This window comes from Azolla caroliniana, unplaced genomic scaffold (assembly GCF_043228905.1).
Source record: "Azolla caroliniana isolate FFs.n. ecotype wild unplaced genomic scaffold, voAzoCaro1.0.p SCAF_1, whole genome shotgun sequence".
Lineage (NCBI taxonomy): Eukaryota > Viridiplantae > Streptophyta > Polypodiopsida > Salviniales > Salviniaceae > Azolla > Azolla caroliniana.
The window spans coordinates 8,387,943-8,404,651 of record NW_028230436.1 but is presented as its reverse complement, the minus strand read 5'-3'; the positions used below and the strand labels follow the sequence as shown (position 1 = coordinate 8,404,651).

Here is a 16,709-nt window from a genome sequence, read left to right as displayed (position 1 = left end):
GTCTCAAAAGTTTCAAAATATATACATGATTGATATAAAACATTTGAACAAAATTGTAAGCAAACACAAAGAAGCAAGAAAAACAACTACAGGTTCATACGTAAGAAAAGAAATGCAGGCCAAAGAGATGCGGGTGATAATACAGATGACTGGCTATGTCATGTGTGAAGTTGCAAAATGCCGAAGCAATTCACCTCAACATGTATCAAGATATATGTCTATACTCACTTCACCACAAGAAACCCATGTTTGGCTTGTATATAATTTATAATCACAACCTACTATAGAGGGAAGTTAGATATTTACAAGAGAGTTCCACAAGTCTGTGGCAGCTTATTAATCATTCAGAGTAAATTGGGCTAAAATTCAAAAGAGGAACTTGAAATGCTGATGGGATGGACTCCCTCCCTGATTTTTCCTTTGCTCTAGACCCAGGTGATCATGATGCACAATATATACCAGGTGCCTTTTATTATTAATTGTGGTGGGTTTAAATAACCTTGTTTCTTTTCTGTATTCAGTAACCACCCTGTATATAATTACTGAGGCGTTTCACTTCCTCGCGGTGCTCGTCCACAACAGCTCGAACAATATCTCCAATTGAAACCATACCCTTCATCTTCTTCCCTTCCACTACAGGTATGTGCCTGATTCTTTTTTCTGTTACAAAAGACACATAAATGACAACAAAGAAAATTAGAAAAAGGTATAAATGTAGAACATGACAAGAAAGAAAGATATACTGCAAAAGGTCTACATTGAGTAAGAAGAAATAATGTATTCATTACATGAAAAAAACAGTTGTATTCTTGTGTTGTTTTCATATTGAGGATTGAAGAAACATTTACAATTTAATAACTTCAAAAATGGAGGCCGCAATCATAAAACAAATTCATTTGCCAAATAATGTGTATACCTGTCATAATCTGCATCGCTTGAAGAACTCTAGTCTCAGGGGTCACGGTGATAAGTTTGTTCTGTAGATAGAAGTCACGATTCCAAAGTAATGAAAATCCAGGATTAGACCTATGATAAGTTATCTTTTAGTTCCCAGTAGCTGATATACCTCTTCTGTCATGATATCCCCAACTTTGGTGGTTTTGGACGATCTTCCTTGCACAATCATCTTCCGCAAATAATCTATCTCACCATCAACAATGAATAATATCACCGGCAAAAATGAATATAGTAAGAAATACATAACAGATGCATAAGCTCTATCCATTTAGGATAGGATACACAGCCAAAAACAGCAATCTTACCTCTTTCGGTAACAATTCCAGCAATGGAGTCCTTCTCTGATGGCTTTACAACCAAAAGAGCCCCTACATTATGTTGCGTCATCTGAAAATCATTTGATACACATATTCCTTTATCCTCAAGCACAGACGAGCACATTACACGTTTGAACTTCGAAACACATAAACCATGAAAGCATAATGTTTTAACTTGGCAAGCAAGTCCAGCTTCAGTCTTGAAGATAGATCAAATAAAGTAAACATTTGCAAATGAAACACATCTACAGCTTAAACGTCCAATGATTTCACAAAACATCTATTTTGCAACCTAGAGCAAAGACAATCATTGCACTTTATAAACCAAGGAACCCTTGATTCAATTTGAAGATAGCGCACTAAAAAAATAAGCAATTGCAAATGAAACACATAATAAAATAATTTCATTATCAAAATCATCCAAATCTAGAAGGTGATTCAAACTGCCTAATGAATGAGATCCAATCACAGAGATTCCACAGATCTTCGTGTAAATGATTCCATGGATTCAAACAAACAAACAAAGAATGAAGATAAACACAAAGATGAGTCAGAAGAAATCATTTAAACTGAATTATGGCTAGTGTTTCCATATCAAAATAATTAAATATTTGAAAGTGATTGCATTCTTCATGAAAGAAAATAAATGAAAGCCAATTTACTGCTCTTTGCATAACGTTTTCCATGGATTCAACTAGTGTGCAGTTTAAAAAAAAAAACAAAGAATGGAGGCAAAACCATAAGATCACTTAACGTGCATAACTGGAAATGAAAACCCAACTACTGATTCAAAACCGGTCAGATAAATTCTTGAAGGAAATTAGTACCACTTAAATGTGTAAAACCAAATGAAATCAATTTCACAAATCTTTATACGTGAACTTGTGGATGGATTCCATTAGTTGTGCATAATGAAAGTTATTTCCACTGATATCTGATCATAGCTTTGCTGCTGGATTCAGCAAATGATGCAAGAATTAAGATGGAAAACAAAGAAAAGACAGACTTTAGCCATGGGAAAACCATAGAAATTAGGATCTAAGCTTACATGTTTAACAGCATCGTAGACGGTGTCATCTGTTTTACAGAAAAGCCAAGATCCATCTGCTTTTTCTCCTTTTGCTTTCAGAATGTCAGCAATGGTGGTACTCTCGAATCCATTCTCTTCAAAAACCAGCTTCTCAGACTTAGTCGATTCCCATCTCCTGTGCTGAAGAGGAAGATTAACAGAAGAAGACAACGAAGGGAGAAGAGTGCGGCCAACACCAGATGAGGCAGAGATAGCCTTTGCTTTCACAGAAAGTGATCTCGCAAATCCTAGCATCTTTGTTCGATCCTTCTTGAATTTTCCTGCTGCTGCAGATGGGAAGAAGGAGAAGAGTTGGGGAGACAAATTAGAAGATTAGATGGAAAATGATGATGAACTGTGCAAAAAAAAGAAGAAGAAGGAAAGAGAATAAAGAAAAAAAAAAACAGGAGGAGGAGAAGAACCCAACGAATCCTTACTTTACTTTCCTTCCCCCAAACGGATCGTTCTCTGAACAACGAGATTTGTATCAGATGAAGGGTGTCTGAGACTGCTCTGTGTGCATCAAAACGAAGACTTTGGATTTATATATGTATGTATGGATTGGATTGGATTGGATTGGATTGGATTGGATGCTCAATAAAGGAGGAGGAGGAGGAGGAGGAGGACTGCAAAGAAACTATTATATATCTTTCCTCTTTTTGATGTCTTCCCATTTTCCTGCCTCTGTCTCTGGCATCTGCCTTATCCATTCATGCATTCGTTCATTCACTTCATTCGGATTTTGGCTGACTAGACAGACACTGACAGACTGACAGACAGACTGAGACCCACCCTCCCCTGCCCCACACTTCCCTTATTATCAATTAAAACCTCTCTTTCACCTCTTAAAACCTCTGTGCCGAGACGCAGAACTCAACGTGATAGTTATCGGGCCCCCCGTTGAATGAGCTTGATCGAGGGCTTCCATTCGTAAAAAAATTATGTTTTCAGGGAGGGAATGCATTGCTCGGAATAAAGCTAGTCGCTACTTGTTCGCGCAAGTGCAATAATGCAGTGTGATCTTGTAGATACTTTTCTGTGGTAAATATTGTGTGAGAAAAAGGAAGCTAGTTTTTGCTTGCTCAAATATCGTGGGCGATGTATAGATAATGGAAAGTGGTATGGCAAGTTGCAACCTGCAAGTTGCAACAAACCATATGGGTAATAAATATTGTCATGATATCATCTATACCCTTGGTGTATTTCCCGAATTTTCTTAGGTAAGTAATCTTAGCCACTAATGGTTTTATCTCCTTTTCTCCTACACTTTGATAAGAATAGCTAGATGGCTGACTTTACTATGATATTAAAGATTTTCCTTTTTTATCACTTAATCAATAATAACTGCTAGTAGTTAGCAATTGAATGCATCCTATTGAAATATTTTATTGAGATATCAGTGATTAGTTCAATCTACTAAGGTTGCATAAACAAGAAGCAACTTAGGTAAGCATTCTAATCTAATTGCAAAATGTGTAATTAACAACCCTCCTTAACTAAGCTAGCAAAATAATGCATCAAATGTGATTTCTACATTGATGTTCCCCACACACCCCCATTGCTTGTGCGTGCAATAAAAATTTGACGTTCTTTCACTTGAATCAATTTATTGTTTCATCATATAAGTGTGAAGAATCATTCATACACGAATAACCATATTTTACAACCAAGGCTATACACTTGTTGGAATTTTCATGTCACAACTTAGATTTGTACATACATATTGCCCTATCGTCAGAGTCAATGGAGTCATCGAAAATAACAAATTTCTTTGCGTAGCTAAATACAAGCTAAACCAGAACATCATTCAAGGAAGACGCAAGGAACTTTCAAAAAGGGCACACGGTGGTACATATAAATAACGGTATAATTGTGCGTAACTTTTGTGCACCAAATTGTACGGCCTTCCTGAAGAGAAGGTTCATATCATAATTCATGAATCAATTCAATTAAGAAAAGAAAATTTCAGGCTGTGGGCGTGAAGCAGTTCCGAATTTTTATGTCATCCTTGAAAATACTCTTTTAACATCGTAGTTCAGAACTCTTTACACTTTTAAGGACATCATAATTTGTCCTTTGAAGTACAAATCATGAATCCAACTAAACTTTTGGCAGCATGATTGGATAAGTCCTCAACTGACTCAATATCTCAATAAATCATACATGATCACCACAATACTCTCATGTAATTCTCGCCCAATGGACATGCACGTAATGCCATTAGACTGTACAAAGATCTCCACAGTGCAAGCACCTAATATTTGACTCTTTACTTGTTGAGCTGCATAAACATCGATAAGTTTATTTCAACCCTATGTTAGGAAAGATATAACTTATAGCTTGCATATTCATATCAATGTAATAATAACCATTTTTGGAGAAGAATTTCTAAAATTGATATCTTAAATTAGAAAAGATATAGCCTTAAAACTTGCATATTCTTATCAATGTAATAAGCGACCATCTTTATAGAAGATTTTCTCAATGTCAGAACCTGCCTGAAGGGAGAGCCGAGGAATCTCTGTGAATGTCTCACAGACCTTTCACACAGATTGAAGTTGCCAATTTGCTTGTCAGTGATTTGTCTTGCTTTGGAGCCACAGCTGTTCAAATGAGTTCAATCTGCAAGATTTGCATCAATTTAACCTCTCTGAGACAACTCTGGCAGAACATTAACACGGTGCATCAAATCCATACCGCTTCAGAAGTGGTGATGGATTGTATGGGAAGGCATTCTTGGAATTCAGCCCCTCAATCGTATGCTTTAGAGCCATTACACAATTGGCAACTTCCTCAACATCTACACTATAACGGGCACCATCTGTAAATAGACAACGTTAGAAACATACACAGTTATTGCATCCTACGATCTTATTATGTATTTTCAATAAAAGACACGTTACCATTTCTCATAAAACATGTATGTGACAAAGCCACCAGTTCTGGCCATGTATTATTCACGATCCGAACAGACCTATTTGATCATAACAGAAATATATATTCAAACATATCTATAACAGCTCCATATAATGTCATTTGCTAGTCTAGAGAGCTTCCATTACTTTTGTGTAAGAGTGATGGAACATTCTCTAGAGACCAATACGACTAGATATACCTTAGGAGATACTGGAGGCAGCAAACACTGGTATTATTCGAAATAAGGAAATCAAGAATAACTGAGTGGTCATAGTGGATCTGCAACCCTTATTCAGTAAGCATTACCAGAAACAAGGAAAACAAGGATAATTAAATAGAAATTACAGTTTGTGCATTCCAGACATTCTAAACCAGATGCATTACCAGGGATATGAATACAGCAAACACACGAGCTGGCTTGAGAATTTCAACAACCAACTTCCGTGAATCTTGTAAGGGCTCATCACCAACAGAAATTCCTCTGTGAAAACAAGAGGTCCCAATAATGTCTGTTGATACCATTAATTGCTCCTAAATATTAATTCTTAAAATTTATTGGTTATCTCAGATTGGGCTCACCTTTGTAAAATTTGTAGTGCATCTATATCCAGTAAAAGCAGAAGCACATTCAGCAACAATGTGTCCTGGAATGACGATTCCCATTCTTAAAATGGTTCTCCATAGAGTCATTAATCACTGATAGTGTGCCGTGGACAACTGTCTCATTACTTCACTGTGTCTTGAGCATTAAAATTGATGATTATCACAGAATATAGAGAAAAAAAAGTATAGCTTCGAGATGTCTTTAGCACTGATTGTAATTAATCCACATTCTGATAAAGTAGCCTCACCTCATGCAACAAAAATAGTGAAGGATTATGAATCCAGGAAAATACTCTCACCTCATCAACAAAGATCTCTAAGAATGAGAAGGCAAATGAATCGGCCACCTCAAAAAGATCAGCATTCAATACATCACCGATTAAATCTGTCTGTGATGCTAGCCAGCAGACAAGCCATTGTTCCCACCAATCAACGGGATGCCCAGTATTTGCTTCAATTCCCAAATCATCAGTACCTGAAGCTATTTTCAAAGACACCACCACCTTAAAAATGAGAAAAACTGCATACTTTCCAGGGTGGCTGGATGAAGAAGTCGTGCCCTCTGTTTTCTCCCCATCAATCATGCACTTTGCAAATGGGGACCTCTTTAGAGAGTCTGTAGTTTGTGGTTTTCTCAAAAACAATGATCCACATAGCACATCAAGATGTGGTTCCAAAATGTTTATGCATACTCTTCCCAGAGAAGGATTTTCTTTGAGCCATTCACACAGTCTAAAGAGCAGCATCTGAAATTATGAAACAATGGTTCATGAGGCAATCTGATTTGCATGATTTACGTGTACATTCCCAAGAAGGAAAAACAATTGGATACACATGCACACATACAAAGTATTTTGTCAACTTATATGTTTGGTATCTCTCTATTATCTTTTGTATGGCTCCTCTACTCTCATAACCACGAGCTAAATTCTTAATCATAATAAAGGAAAAAAAGCATAGCTCAGAAAACAATATACATTTATTTTTAAGATCGAAGAGCTAACGCTCCTGTATGGGCATTTGCAACAAGTTTGTCTTATGGGAGCTGAGCTTAGGGAGACTGATATCTTTAAACATATCTCATATACAACAAATTCCAGCATAATAACATGTAATGACTTCCCCTATATATGCTTAGATTTCTTCAAGTTAAATTGGAGAAAAACAACCTACTTGGAGAAAAACCATCCAGATTACAAGATCACAAGGCAATTAAATCCCAAGTGCTTGTATTGATTGAGTACATCACATAAAGAATATCAGCATATCAGACAACAAGCATCTTTTACATGATAATACTTCCTTTACGTCAAAAAAGAAGAGTTTAATTACCAGAAACTTGTGCTGCAAGTAACAGGAAAGGGAACTCTTGTAGACATCAAGACAATGTTTTGAAATGGCAGTGGCAAACTCCTTTATGGGTTCCAATATCCCATCTCGAATTTTTGACTTGATCAAATCAGAATGTATACCCATGGCATGGGTGATTGAGCACAAAAAGCGCAACAAAGCCGCTAACGCCAAGTCTCCTTCTTTATCTCTGACCTTCCTATTTCTTTTAAGGAAGTATCTGCTAAAATTCACCACAAATTCCCGGATACAGATCTCGAATGTGGTAAGGAAAGTTATCAGTTTTGATCCCCCATCACACTTACAGTTTCTAAATATGTCATGTAGCAGTTGTAATACACATGTGATAAAATTCCAGTTTTTTTGTTGTGTTGGGTGTTTAAGTTCACTAGAGCCTCTTTTTTCTGATAGCTTTCCCCCAAAAGCATTTTCATCATCACAAAACCACGCCCTCAAAGAATTCCATATTTCTTGGATGGCAGATATCCAGAAAAGAGGCTGCAGCAATAATACAGTTTATCGTACTTTAGATAATGTTGAAGCTCTAATTATTTGAAAACTTTTTAAATCTAATTTACCACTGCAAAAACATAGTAAAACCCCAACCACTTCATCTAAATATCGAAGCAGGATCAGCAACGTTTTTGCAGCTGAATGACAAGTGAAGCGGTTGGAGGACCCAAGAAGGAAAACCTGTAGATCCATAAAAGCAGTAGAGCTAAACAGAAGAAAATGATCAATTTTCTTTAAAAGGATTGCATGAGTGAAAATGGCCATTCAATACCAGAAGAGAAGAGAGTCCCTTAATATCGTTCATACATGGCCTTGCTTCAACTTTGCCAAGTGAACAATCATCATCTTCAACTTCAGACTTGTTATGTACGTGTTCAGATTGTAACTGATGTGGAGAAGAATTATAAGGAAATGAATCATATAAGAAAAATAACATAAAACTTCAATGAATCAATTTCCTTAAAGGTAACAAAACAAATATCAGCATTCACCATTGCTATCAATCACATATGAATCGGTTCCCCTCTTCCTTAACATTATTTGTTTCTTTATTTTGAAAGGAAATATTTGTCCGTTAACTCTAGGATTTATTGCTTCATTAAGCTTATATTTGAAAAGGAAATGATGACAGCAACTTTGGAAGAAGCAGAAAGAAACGCTCAGGCACATGCTATAGCATGTAAGGGTTTATCGACCTACAGAAGAAGGTGAATCAAAAGAAAATGACAAAAACTGGTGATTAATACACATTGCCCTTCCAATGACCGTGACTCTTGTAACATCAATGCAGAAATTTCAGTGAGATACTTCAAATGTTTAGATGGCTTAAGCATTTTATTTCGTTCCAGATACTCTCGCTTATAATCGTGTATTGGCTGGTTTCATAATTTATTTTGAACTTTTAGACACGTTAAATCTTTCTCTCTGGCTGTTAGATTGGTTTAAACCTTTGCACTGAAGTCATAAAATTGAGAGAATCCAACTTCCTTATTCATCATGGACTCGGCCCTGTCCAATAGATGATATTCGGTCTTTGTGGACATTAATACTCTCTCACACAAAATTCCAAGCTCTCTCTTTTATAGGAGATTGAGAAAAAAAAACCTAAAGAAAGAACAGTAAACGTGCACAATCGGGTCATATCAATATTGTCATTTAAATGATAGACAAAGAAAAGAAAAGTACTCACAAAAGCTGATGTGTCCAACTCTCTTTGAATCTGGTCACCAAGTATCTTATAGATTTCAGCACAGGCATATTCTATCAAATAAAGATATAAAATCAATGGGCAAAAAAATTTCTTGTTTACATTATTTACCTTTGACAAGGCTGAGAGCATAGTCCGGCCTTGCAAATATTCACCATCCTTCTGTATTTTTCAAAACATGTGCAATTTCATTTTAAGTGCATTTCAGAAACACGCCCAAATAAGTGGAAGAGTTAATCAGTTAAAACACTGGTTATCAATACAAATTGCTGACACCAACGAAGAAATTCAACACTCTCACACAAAGATCCATGCCAGATCATATGAATATGTGGAAAAAAAACACAGAAATGGCATAGGTGTGTGTAAGAAATACTAAGCAATTAACGTTATGGCAAAATAGAGATCATTGAACAAACACGCGCACACGCACACACACACACACACACACACACACACACTCTCTCTCTCTCTCTTTATATATAAGTCTACCTCCAAAACGAAACGCATATGACCGAGGATGCATCTGCATGAAGGGAGAGAAACAATAAGAATAACTGAAACTGATGAAGAATGAATGAGAATCAGGGTTTAAAAATGGATGGAAGTGAAGGTTTGGTGAGTACCTCTGCGCCATTGAAGGAGAGAGAGGGACGGGGCTCTTCTTTGTTCGTATCCTGGAGTAGACACATACGGCAGCACGAAGGCAGGTAGGCTGAAAGCAAAATGGAGTTTGCAGTTGTTCTGGCGAATGAGCTCGCTCAACGAGAGCACACCTTCTCTTCCTCCTCTTCTTCCTCGGTGGAGGAGGAGGAGTTAGCAGGACTTCGTCAGAGGATTTGCCCATCTGAACATCATCATCCATAGAATCAGAGAGGAAGGGGGCTCTTCATTGGTCTCAGTCTGGCAGTGGCAGGGCAGCTCCCGCAATCGAGCTCTCTCTCTCTCTCTCTCTCTCTGTACATGCCCTGCTCCATGCCTGCCTACCCGCCCTTGAATTTTCTTTATTTCCCGAAATACCCTTTGATGTATGTATGTATGTATGTATGTATGTGTATGTCTATATGTTTGTATGTGTGTGTATGTATGTGCTCAAATAGCAGATATCATCGATTTGAGAACAAAAAACGTAAATGAGCGATCGGCCATAACAATGTGAATGGCTCAATGCCACCTTACATACGAGTCTGAGCAATAGTGGCTTGTGTGGAAATAGCCAAAATGCATGGGCATTATTAGAGGGAAAGAAAAGAAACTCTTCGAGATCTAGCTGGAGGCATCTTTGTATTTAAAAGCCAAGAGGAAAGAGTTGCCCCAAGTTTTTGTGCATCAACGAAAGATGACAAACCCACAATTAATGATGAGGATCTCCCAACCTTTTGTAGAAAGTATGATCCTGAAACAAAGCATGGCATGTAAAAGGAGTATTAATGCTTCTAGATAAGAGTTGATAGAGCAATAGAAGATGCCAAGATGGAGGCTAATGAAGAGTTGAGAAAATGATCAAATAATCAAAAGCAAAATAGAAGAAACGTGAATCCCCCTTCCCCGTTGAGGGGAGAGGGGGGGAGACAAAAGTACATGAAATGCGGGTGATCATCTCCAAGTCAAAATTGACGATGATGTAGTAAAAACTGATTACATTATTTTCCACCACATTATTTGGGGAATGGCAATTTTGAAAATTCTTGACACCAAAACTAAGATGTTTGAAATTGCCCACTTTGATGGAGTGACGTGCCAAATAAGAAATTTGAACTTGGCGTGCACATCATTTGAAGGAAGTTGTGCCATTGATCATTCAATCTACATTAGTGTCTTATGGGCTATGGGCTCATCGAAGGAAGTGTTAAGGCCTATGGCTTAGGGAGGGGGCAATTAACTACTAAGAAATAGTCTTTAGTGGCTAATTGACATGCCATTAGCGTCTTATTGTCTTATGATCTTCACATCACAAGCAAACATCACACCTCTATATCTAATTGCATCATCCTATGCATGTGGTCGTTCTTTGATCTATAAGCTGATGGATACCTAGTGGTGACCATCATGAAATAGGAGTAGTGGTGTCGGCAAATACATTGTTCATGTTGGTGATGAGCAACTCACAAGTGGGAGGCCGTTCAACAAAAGTCAAGGTCTAATGTGCAAAAGTCTTACCACCAATTTCAAATAGATAAGCCCCACCAAGGGAGATAGATGTCCATTATTATTATCATTGTCGTTTTTATATTGATCTTTGGCCGACCCCATAGATAGATAAAGTAGAGAAAAGTCAAGATATGTGCAAAGTCTTCCAAAGAACAACATACTTTCTTAATGCAAAAAGGGGTCGATGGGACTCCTCTCTTGCTAGAAGTCGATGTACATGTTGATGTCAAGAGTTTGTCTACAAAAGATTGTGAAATGTGGAACCTTTGCCAATCTATTGCTTAGTTTTCCACACCATTACTATCATCTATGTCCTCTCTGTAGAGTTACTACAACATTTAGCCATGTTAGTTATTTTGTTTGTTGTACTACCCAAGTGCATGTCATCATCAACATGATTGAGAACGTTCTTTTTTTGTTCAATTAATTGCATATTGTTGTTTTATGAACGCAAACGTATTTTGTAATCTAGTCTTATTTAACAACCTTAATAATTATTTAGAATGTATGTTCTTGCAACCAATGCATGTTAGGAGACTCAACCCTAAATACCGTGACCTTTATGTAACTAATTGTTGAGCGAAGTTTCCCTAATGCTTTTCATTAATGATATGTCATGAGGTACCCACGTTCTCCATATCCACATGATATGTATCATTATGGTCTGTTTAGAAGGTCTTGAATTAGCTTCATAGATCATCATATTCACGTTTAGGAGTGAGTCACCTTTAACTTGACAGCACCTCTTTGATGTGTGTCCCTTCCTATTGGTGCTAAAATTGCCCATCAACAAAGATCAAAAGTATGCATACCTAGTCTATCCTCAAATAGAGATGATTCTCTCTATTTATGTTCTCTTATTTGATCGTGCTATAATTTGATTTCTCCTAATCACTCAAGCACCATATGTTGGAGCATGTATCTTGAAATGCTTTCATTTTCACATGAATGTATGGCTTCATGTGTGTCACCTTCCATTCAATTAGTCTATCCTCAAATAGAGACGAGTCTCTCTAATGTTCTTTAATTCCAAAGTTTGACAATTTGATCTCTCCTAATCACATGAGAATCATTATGATAATATTGGAACATGCCTTCCAAAATGCTAGCTTTTAGAACATTTTATGGCTCCACGTACAACGCCTTCTATTTCAAATTCAGGGTCATGCGTTTCCCCTAGTTATATGCCACCACAATGGTGACGATTTTGAGATCCCGGTGGATAAAAATGAGACAATACAGTTGCAAAGAAAAATACTGGATAATATTCTAACTACTCCCATTTTACAACGAATAGCAGGAGCTTATTCTGGCAATATATGTTATATCATTGCTAAATTACTTCCCAAATGTAAAACTCAGAAGTGGATGGATTGATTCCTCTCAACATATTTAATGGCAGCTGCAAGAGCAGCATATTCTTCTTCTCCCTCACACATATATATATTGTGTGTGTGTGTTTGGTACACCCCTTCCATATACTGATGAAAAGCCTTCGGCTATAGAAAAAAACAAATCCTCCCTCACAACCTAATTGTTTCTGATCATGCGTCAAGATCTTTTGATGGCTTTGGTGTGATGCTGCTCCACAGAGGTGAATCCTCGCCCGATTCATCCCCCTTACGGGCCTTCACATCATCTTTGATCAGAGCTTCCAGATCTCTCTCATCCACCTTCTGGAAAGACATATCACAAACCACAAAAGCTCTCATAATAAGATACCATTAAAAAACCTGTTGAACACTTGGATTTGCATCTTGAAGATTTATTCATAATCTGAATTTTTTTATATTCTGACAGAAACATCTAAATTCCCAGCAAATTTCCTCTAACTTTATGGTAATCTTGCTCACAAATCCCTATACTACATGCATAGCATTTTGTTTTATTTTCTTTCAGTATCCTATTATGCCATGCATGAAGAAAACATTCAGACCATTAATAAAGAGAACATTTGCCAAACACTAGAGACACCGAAGAGGAAATATTGGTTGTTGTTACCTGCAGCAGTTCTTCGATGGCTTTTTGCTGACTTTCTTTGACAGATACATAAGAGTAAACGCCCATGCCAACTACAGCAACACCAATGCCGAACACATTTTGCCAGCTGAAGGGGTTCTTCAGAAGTATGTATCCGAATGCCAAAACAAGGCATGTTTTTAGATGTCCTAGGACTTGGTATGTCACAGGAGAGGTCTTCCCAATGACAAGGAATGTACTGAAGTTAACCGAGACTGATATTAAACAGGAGAGGATGATGAAAAACTGCATAAGAATTGGCCAGAGTGTAAAGTTAGTATATTTCAAAACTGATAAAATGCAATGTATGCATCCAAATCGGAAGAGAATTTGTTACCAGAACTTGAGGGTTGTAATCAAAAGCAAAGACATTTTTCTCTGTCAAAAAGCCATCTAGAAAAGGTCCTGATAGAAGCAAAATTCCGGCTTGATATGGGCAAGATTGGTAAAGAAGTTGGGTAGATGATACTTTAAATCTCTTCTGAATTGTATTAGTCATCTAATAGTGTACAGTGTTAAGTACTTTACTTTCAACTTGTAATCATATAGCAAAAAACTACACCTAAGAGACATAATTAAGAAACGCAAAAAACCATTGTTCAGTTATCAAAGGATACGATTTGTGCAATGCATGTTGTGACAATTGCCAGAATAGACAGAATGGAACCCAGAAAATTGAGCTGCAGATCTGTGACTGTAGCAATCCCTACCCCAAGGAGAAGAATGAAGAGTGATGCCTGGATTTTCCGGCTACAAAAAACAAATTCAATAAATAAAAATACAAAACTGAGCTTCATCTTCTGAGATAGTGAATATACTTTTATAACATTAACTAGCCTAGACATATGGGGGTGACAAGTAAGACAAGTTCTGTTATGCTAACCAATGTGTTTGTAGGATTAAGCAATACGGTCATTAAGTGATGGAACTTCATCCATGCATGCAGCAATAAAGAACATAAGAATAAGTCTACGGCGATTGGAAAGTCACCAACCTGAATGTTTTTAGTAGAAATAATGTTTCAAGTAGAACCGTGCAAGGGATGATTGCTAACTTTGTCATCTGCTTATTCAAAACTGGTGCTCAGTATAAAAGACTTAAAATTTTGATGCACCCATGAAAAACAGCATCTAAATTCCAGATATTCAGAAGAAATTTACCTGATAGAAACCTACAGAGTTGAAACCCAAACAAAGGTTTAATAATCCAATTGAGATTCCGTTTAAAATTCCAAAACCCACCACAGTTCGTGGATCAAATGGTTCATGCTCAAACAACTTCAGCATCTTTGCAACATGCAAAGAACAGAAGGTTACCACCAGATGCCAGCTTGTGAGTGTCGTTGCTGCCAATTGTAAGAAAAACCAAGAGAATCATCACCATCCCATTAGATATGCCTCTGGAATAAAAGAAACGCAGATCCCATGGCAAACACACAAGGGGCAAAGGTTTTCAAGAATGCAAAACATCCATGTATATTATAATTACAAAATCAAAAAGGTAGACAAAGATGGAAAAAATAAGCCACAATGTATGTATGTATGTGTAAACGAACATACATATCTAATGACAATACGCATATAGAATCCTGATTCCCACATTCAGATAAAATTACCAATCAACTGATTCAGAAACAAAAACTGGTGGGAGGTATTCATATGAACCAGTCATTGGCAAAGATGTGTGTGTAGGTGATAGTTACTTCTTTTGATGCATATTGTAAAATGAATCTAAGCACAATACATGTACAAAGATTAATAGATTCTTGTGATGCATTCTATGAAATAAATCAGAGTGCAAGACAAATCGATGAAGCTTAATAAAATGTGCATACAGTCATTTTATTGAGAATACATTATGTGTTATGAAACAATATGAAAGCATTCAGTTTTATACATCATATAAGATGCTTTCGGCATCTCCACCAATTTGATCTAATAAAATGGCTTCATAAACTCACTTTCCATGTCCTAAGGAACAGACTTGTGCATTAATTTTCATGATACTACAAAACTTGGTAAGTGTTCCACCTGAAACAGAGTCTTAGACTTTGATTCGACCTCTAGTTCCAGTAGATCGGTCGGATCTCAGATAGCTCAATTATCTACCTCTTCTCCTTGACTTTCTAGGTGGAAAACGGTATTCTAAGTGCATGTCTCTATCACTTACATTGTCATGTCTCTATCACTTGTGGAATTCAAAAGATACTACACTGTGCGTTCAGATCCATTATGGGGCAGAGTCAGCAAAATCTTAATCTCATCCACTGGATTGAGCAACAATGTTTTTGGAAACAAGCACTTCAAATCCATTAGATCTGAGCACATCAATGGCTGGAGATCCAACCACATAACAACATATCGGCAGCTCAAATTTCTAATGACCTATCAGCAGCTTGAAGAACTCTCATGATAAGAGATCAGCAGTTGGAATTTCAATGATTGACTTTCATGACTACTCATCAGAAGCTCGAATTTTGCTGATTTAATCTGTGGTTTGAATGGTTTATTTTCATAGCTCTAAGAAGAAACTCAGCCGTCAATTCCTTTTTCATTGCATCGTCTACCATTCATCCATGATCTGAATGGGAAAAAAACAGTGCAGATTGTGCATCCACCTACAGTGCATGTTAAGCCCTAATCCACGATCTTAAAAGCTAGAGAAAGGAGAACGACAAATCGAAAGGAAAGAATGCACTAATGGACGTTTCCCTTCCCACAATCTTCAAAACAAGAGGGAGGAGAAGCGTTTAAAACGAAATGAAAGGTTGCTGCCTTCTCTTGGAGTTTACCGAAGTTGAAGTTGAAGGAGCTGAGCAGAGCTTTGTTACAGATGACGATGGAGACAGAGGAGATGACGGAGAGGCTGAGAGCTCCAACTGTTCCCAGCTGATGTTGCCGACCCCCGCTGATACTGCTATCTGCCATCTCTCTCTCTCTCTCTCTCTCTCTCTCTCTCTCTCTCTCTCTCTCTCTCTCTCTCTCTCTCTCTCTCTCACTATACCCTCCCCTTCTGCTGTCTGTCTATGTTCTCTCTCTCTCTCTCTCTCTCACTCACTCGCTCACTCTCACTCTCCCCTCTCTGTTCTGATGTATATGCTCTCTCTCTCTCTGCGTTTCTCGTGTCCCTGTCTTTTCTGTCTGTTTATGGGGGGGGCCATCACAAGCTCTGCATCTGCAGATATCTGCGCATCTCGTCGGCTTCTTCGCTCCTCCGGCCGCTTTCTTCCTTCTCTTTTTTTCTCTTCGCTTTTCTTTGACACTAGTAAAATCCGGCCGGCCATTGAAGCCCCCCGGCAACCCCCCCACCCCCCCTTTTGTCCGCCCGCCCGCCCATCCCACTGAAAGTCAGTCACTTTCCCGACCAAACCATTGTCCGCACCGCGGTCACCCGACTGCCTTTCCCCTTAACGTTCCACACACGTGGGGAAACTATATTAATATCTCAGCCCCCTCCCCTGAACCTCCTCCGTACAACATAACGACCGTTGTGATCGTACACCCCCTTGGGTCCTACATTTATTCTCCCTTTACGAGAAACGGTTCTCGCTCCTCTCTTTGGTCATTGATTCGTCGTCGTCCAACCACTTTCCCGACGGATGTCCAAT

The 16,709-nt window shown here is 37.8% G+C and overlaps 3 protein-coding genes across 6 annotated transcripts; all 3 read right to left on the bottom strand.

Moving 5' to 3' along the window:
- Positions 1-82: 82 nt before the first annotated feature.
- Positions 83-2,689, bottom strand: LOC147868816 (CBS domain-containing protein CBSX3, mitochondrial-like). Its single transcript, XM_087323724.1, has 5 exons — positions 2,323-2,689; positions 1,263-1,344; positions 1,067-1,140; positions 917-977; positions 83-660 (listed from the first exon to the last, which is right to left on the bottom strand). The coding sequence occupies exons 1-5, from the start codon at positions 2,596-2,598 to the stop codon at positions 518-520; spliced, it is 636 nt and encodes a 211-aa protein (XP_087179850.1). The 5' UTR covers positions 2,599-2,689; the 3' UTR covers positions 83-517.
- Positions 2,690-4,193: 1,504 nt separating this feature from the next.
- LOC147868815 (golgin) lies at positions 4,194-9,857 on the bottom strand. 3 transcript variants are annotated; one of them, XM_087323685.1, is made up of 15 exons: positions 9,559-9,848; positions 9,425-9,458; positions 9,044-9,094; positions 8,915-8,944; positions 7,997-8,110; positions 7,819-7,905; positions 7,195-7,710; positions 6,162-6,608; positions 5,839-5,903; positions 5,644-5,740; positions 5,459-5,538; positions 5,247-5,317; positions 5,041-5,164; positions 4,835-4,965; positions 4,194-4,618 (listed from the first exon to the last, which is right to left on the bottom strand). In XM_087323685.1, the coding sequence occupies exons 1-14, from the start codon at positions 9,795-9,797 to the stop codon at positions 4,917-4,919; spliced, it is 2,004 nt and encodes a 667-aa protein (XP_087179811.1). In that variant the 5' UTR covers positions 9,798-9,848; the 3' UTR covers positions 4,194-4,618; positions 4,835-4,916. The 3 variants fall into 3 exon arrangements, with proteins under 3 accessions (XP_087179811.1, XP_087179820.1, XP_087179828.1); XM_087323694.1 differs by lacking the exon at positions 8,915-8,944 and having other exon boundaries at positions 9,559-9,849; XM_087323702.1 differs by lacking the exons at positions 4,194-4,618; positions 4,835-4,965; positions 5,459-5,538 and having other exon boundaries at positions 9,559-9,857.
- Positions 9,858-12,325: 2,468 nt separating this feature from the next.
- On the bottom strand, positions 12,326-16,102 carry LOC147868814 (UDP-xylose transporter 2-like). Of its 2 annotated transcripts, none has more exons than XM_087323666.1 (7): positions 15,894-16,102; positions 14,263-14,447; positions 14,097-14,164; positions 13,720-13,852; positions 13,440-13,601; positions 13,085-13,348; positions 12,326-12,756 (listed from the first exon to the last, which is right to left on the bottom strand). In XM_087323666.1, exons 1-7 carry the CDS (start codon positions 16,027-16,029, stop codon positions 12,628-12,630), a joined length of 1,077 nt encoding a protein of 358 aa, XP_087179792.1. In that variant the 5' UTR covers positions 16,030-16,102; the 3' UTR covers positions 12,326-12,627. The 2 variants fall into 2 exon arrangements, with proteins under 2 accessions (XP_087179792.1, XP_087179799.1); XM_087323673.1 differs by having other exon boundaries at positions 12,326-12,759; positions 15,894-16,099.
- Positions 16,103-16,709: the final 607 nt, after the last annotated feature.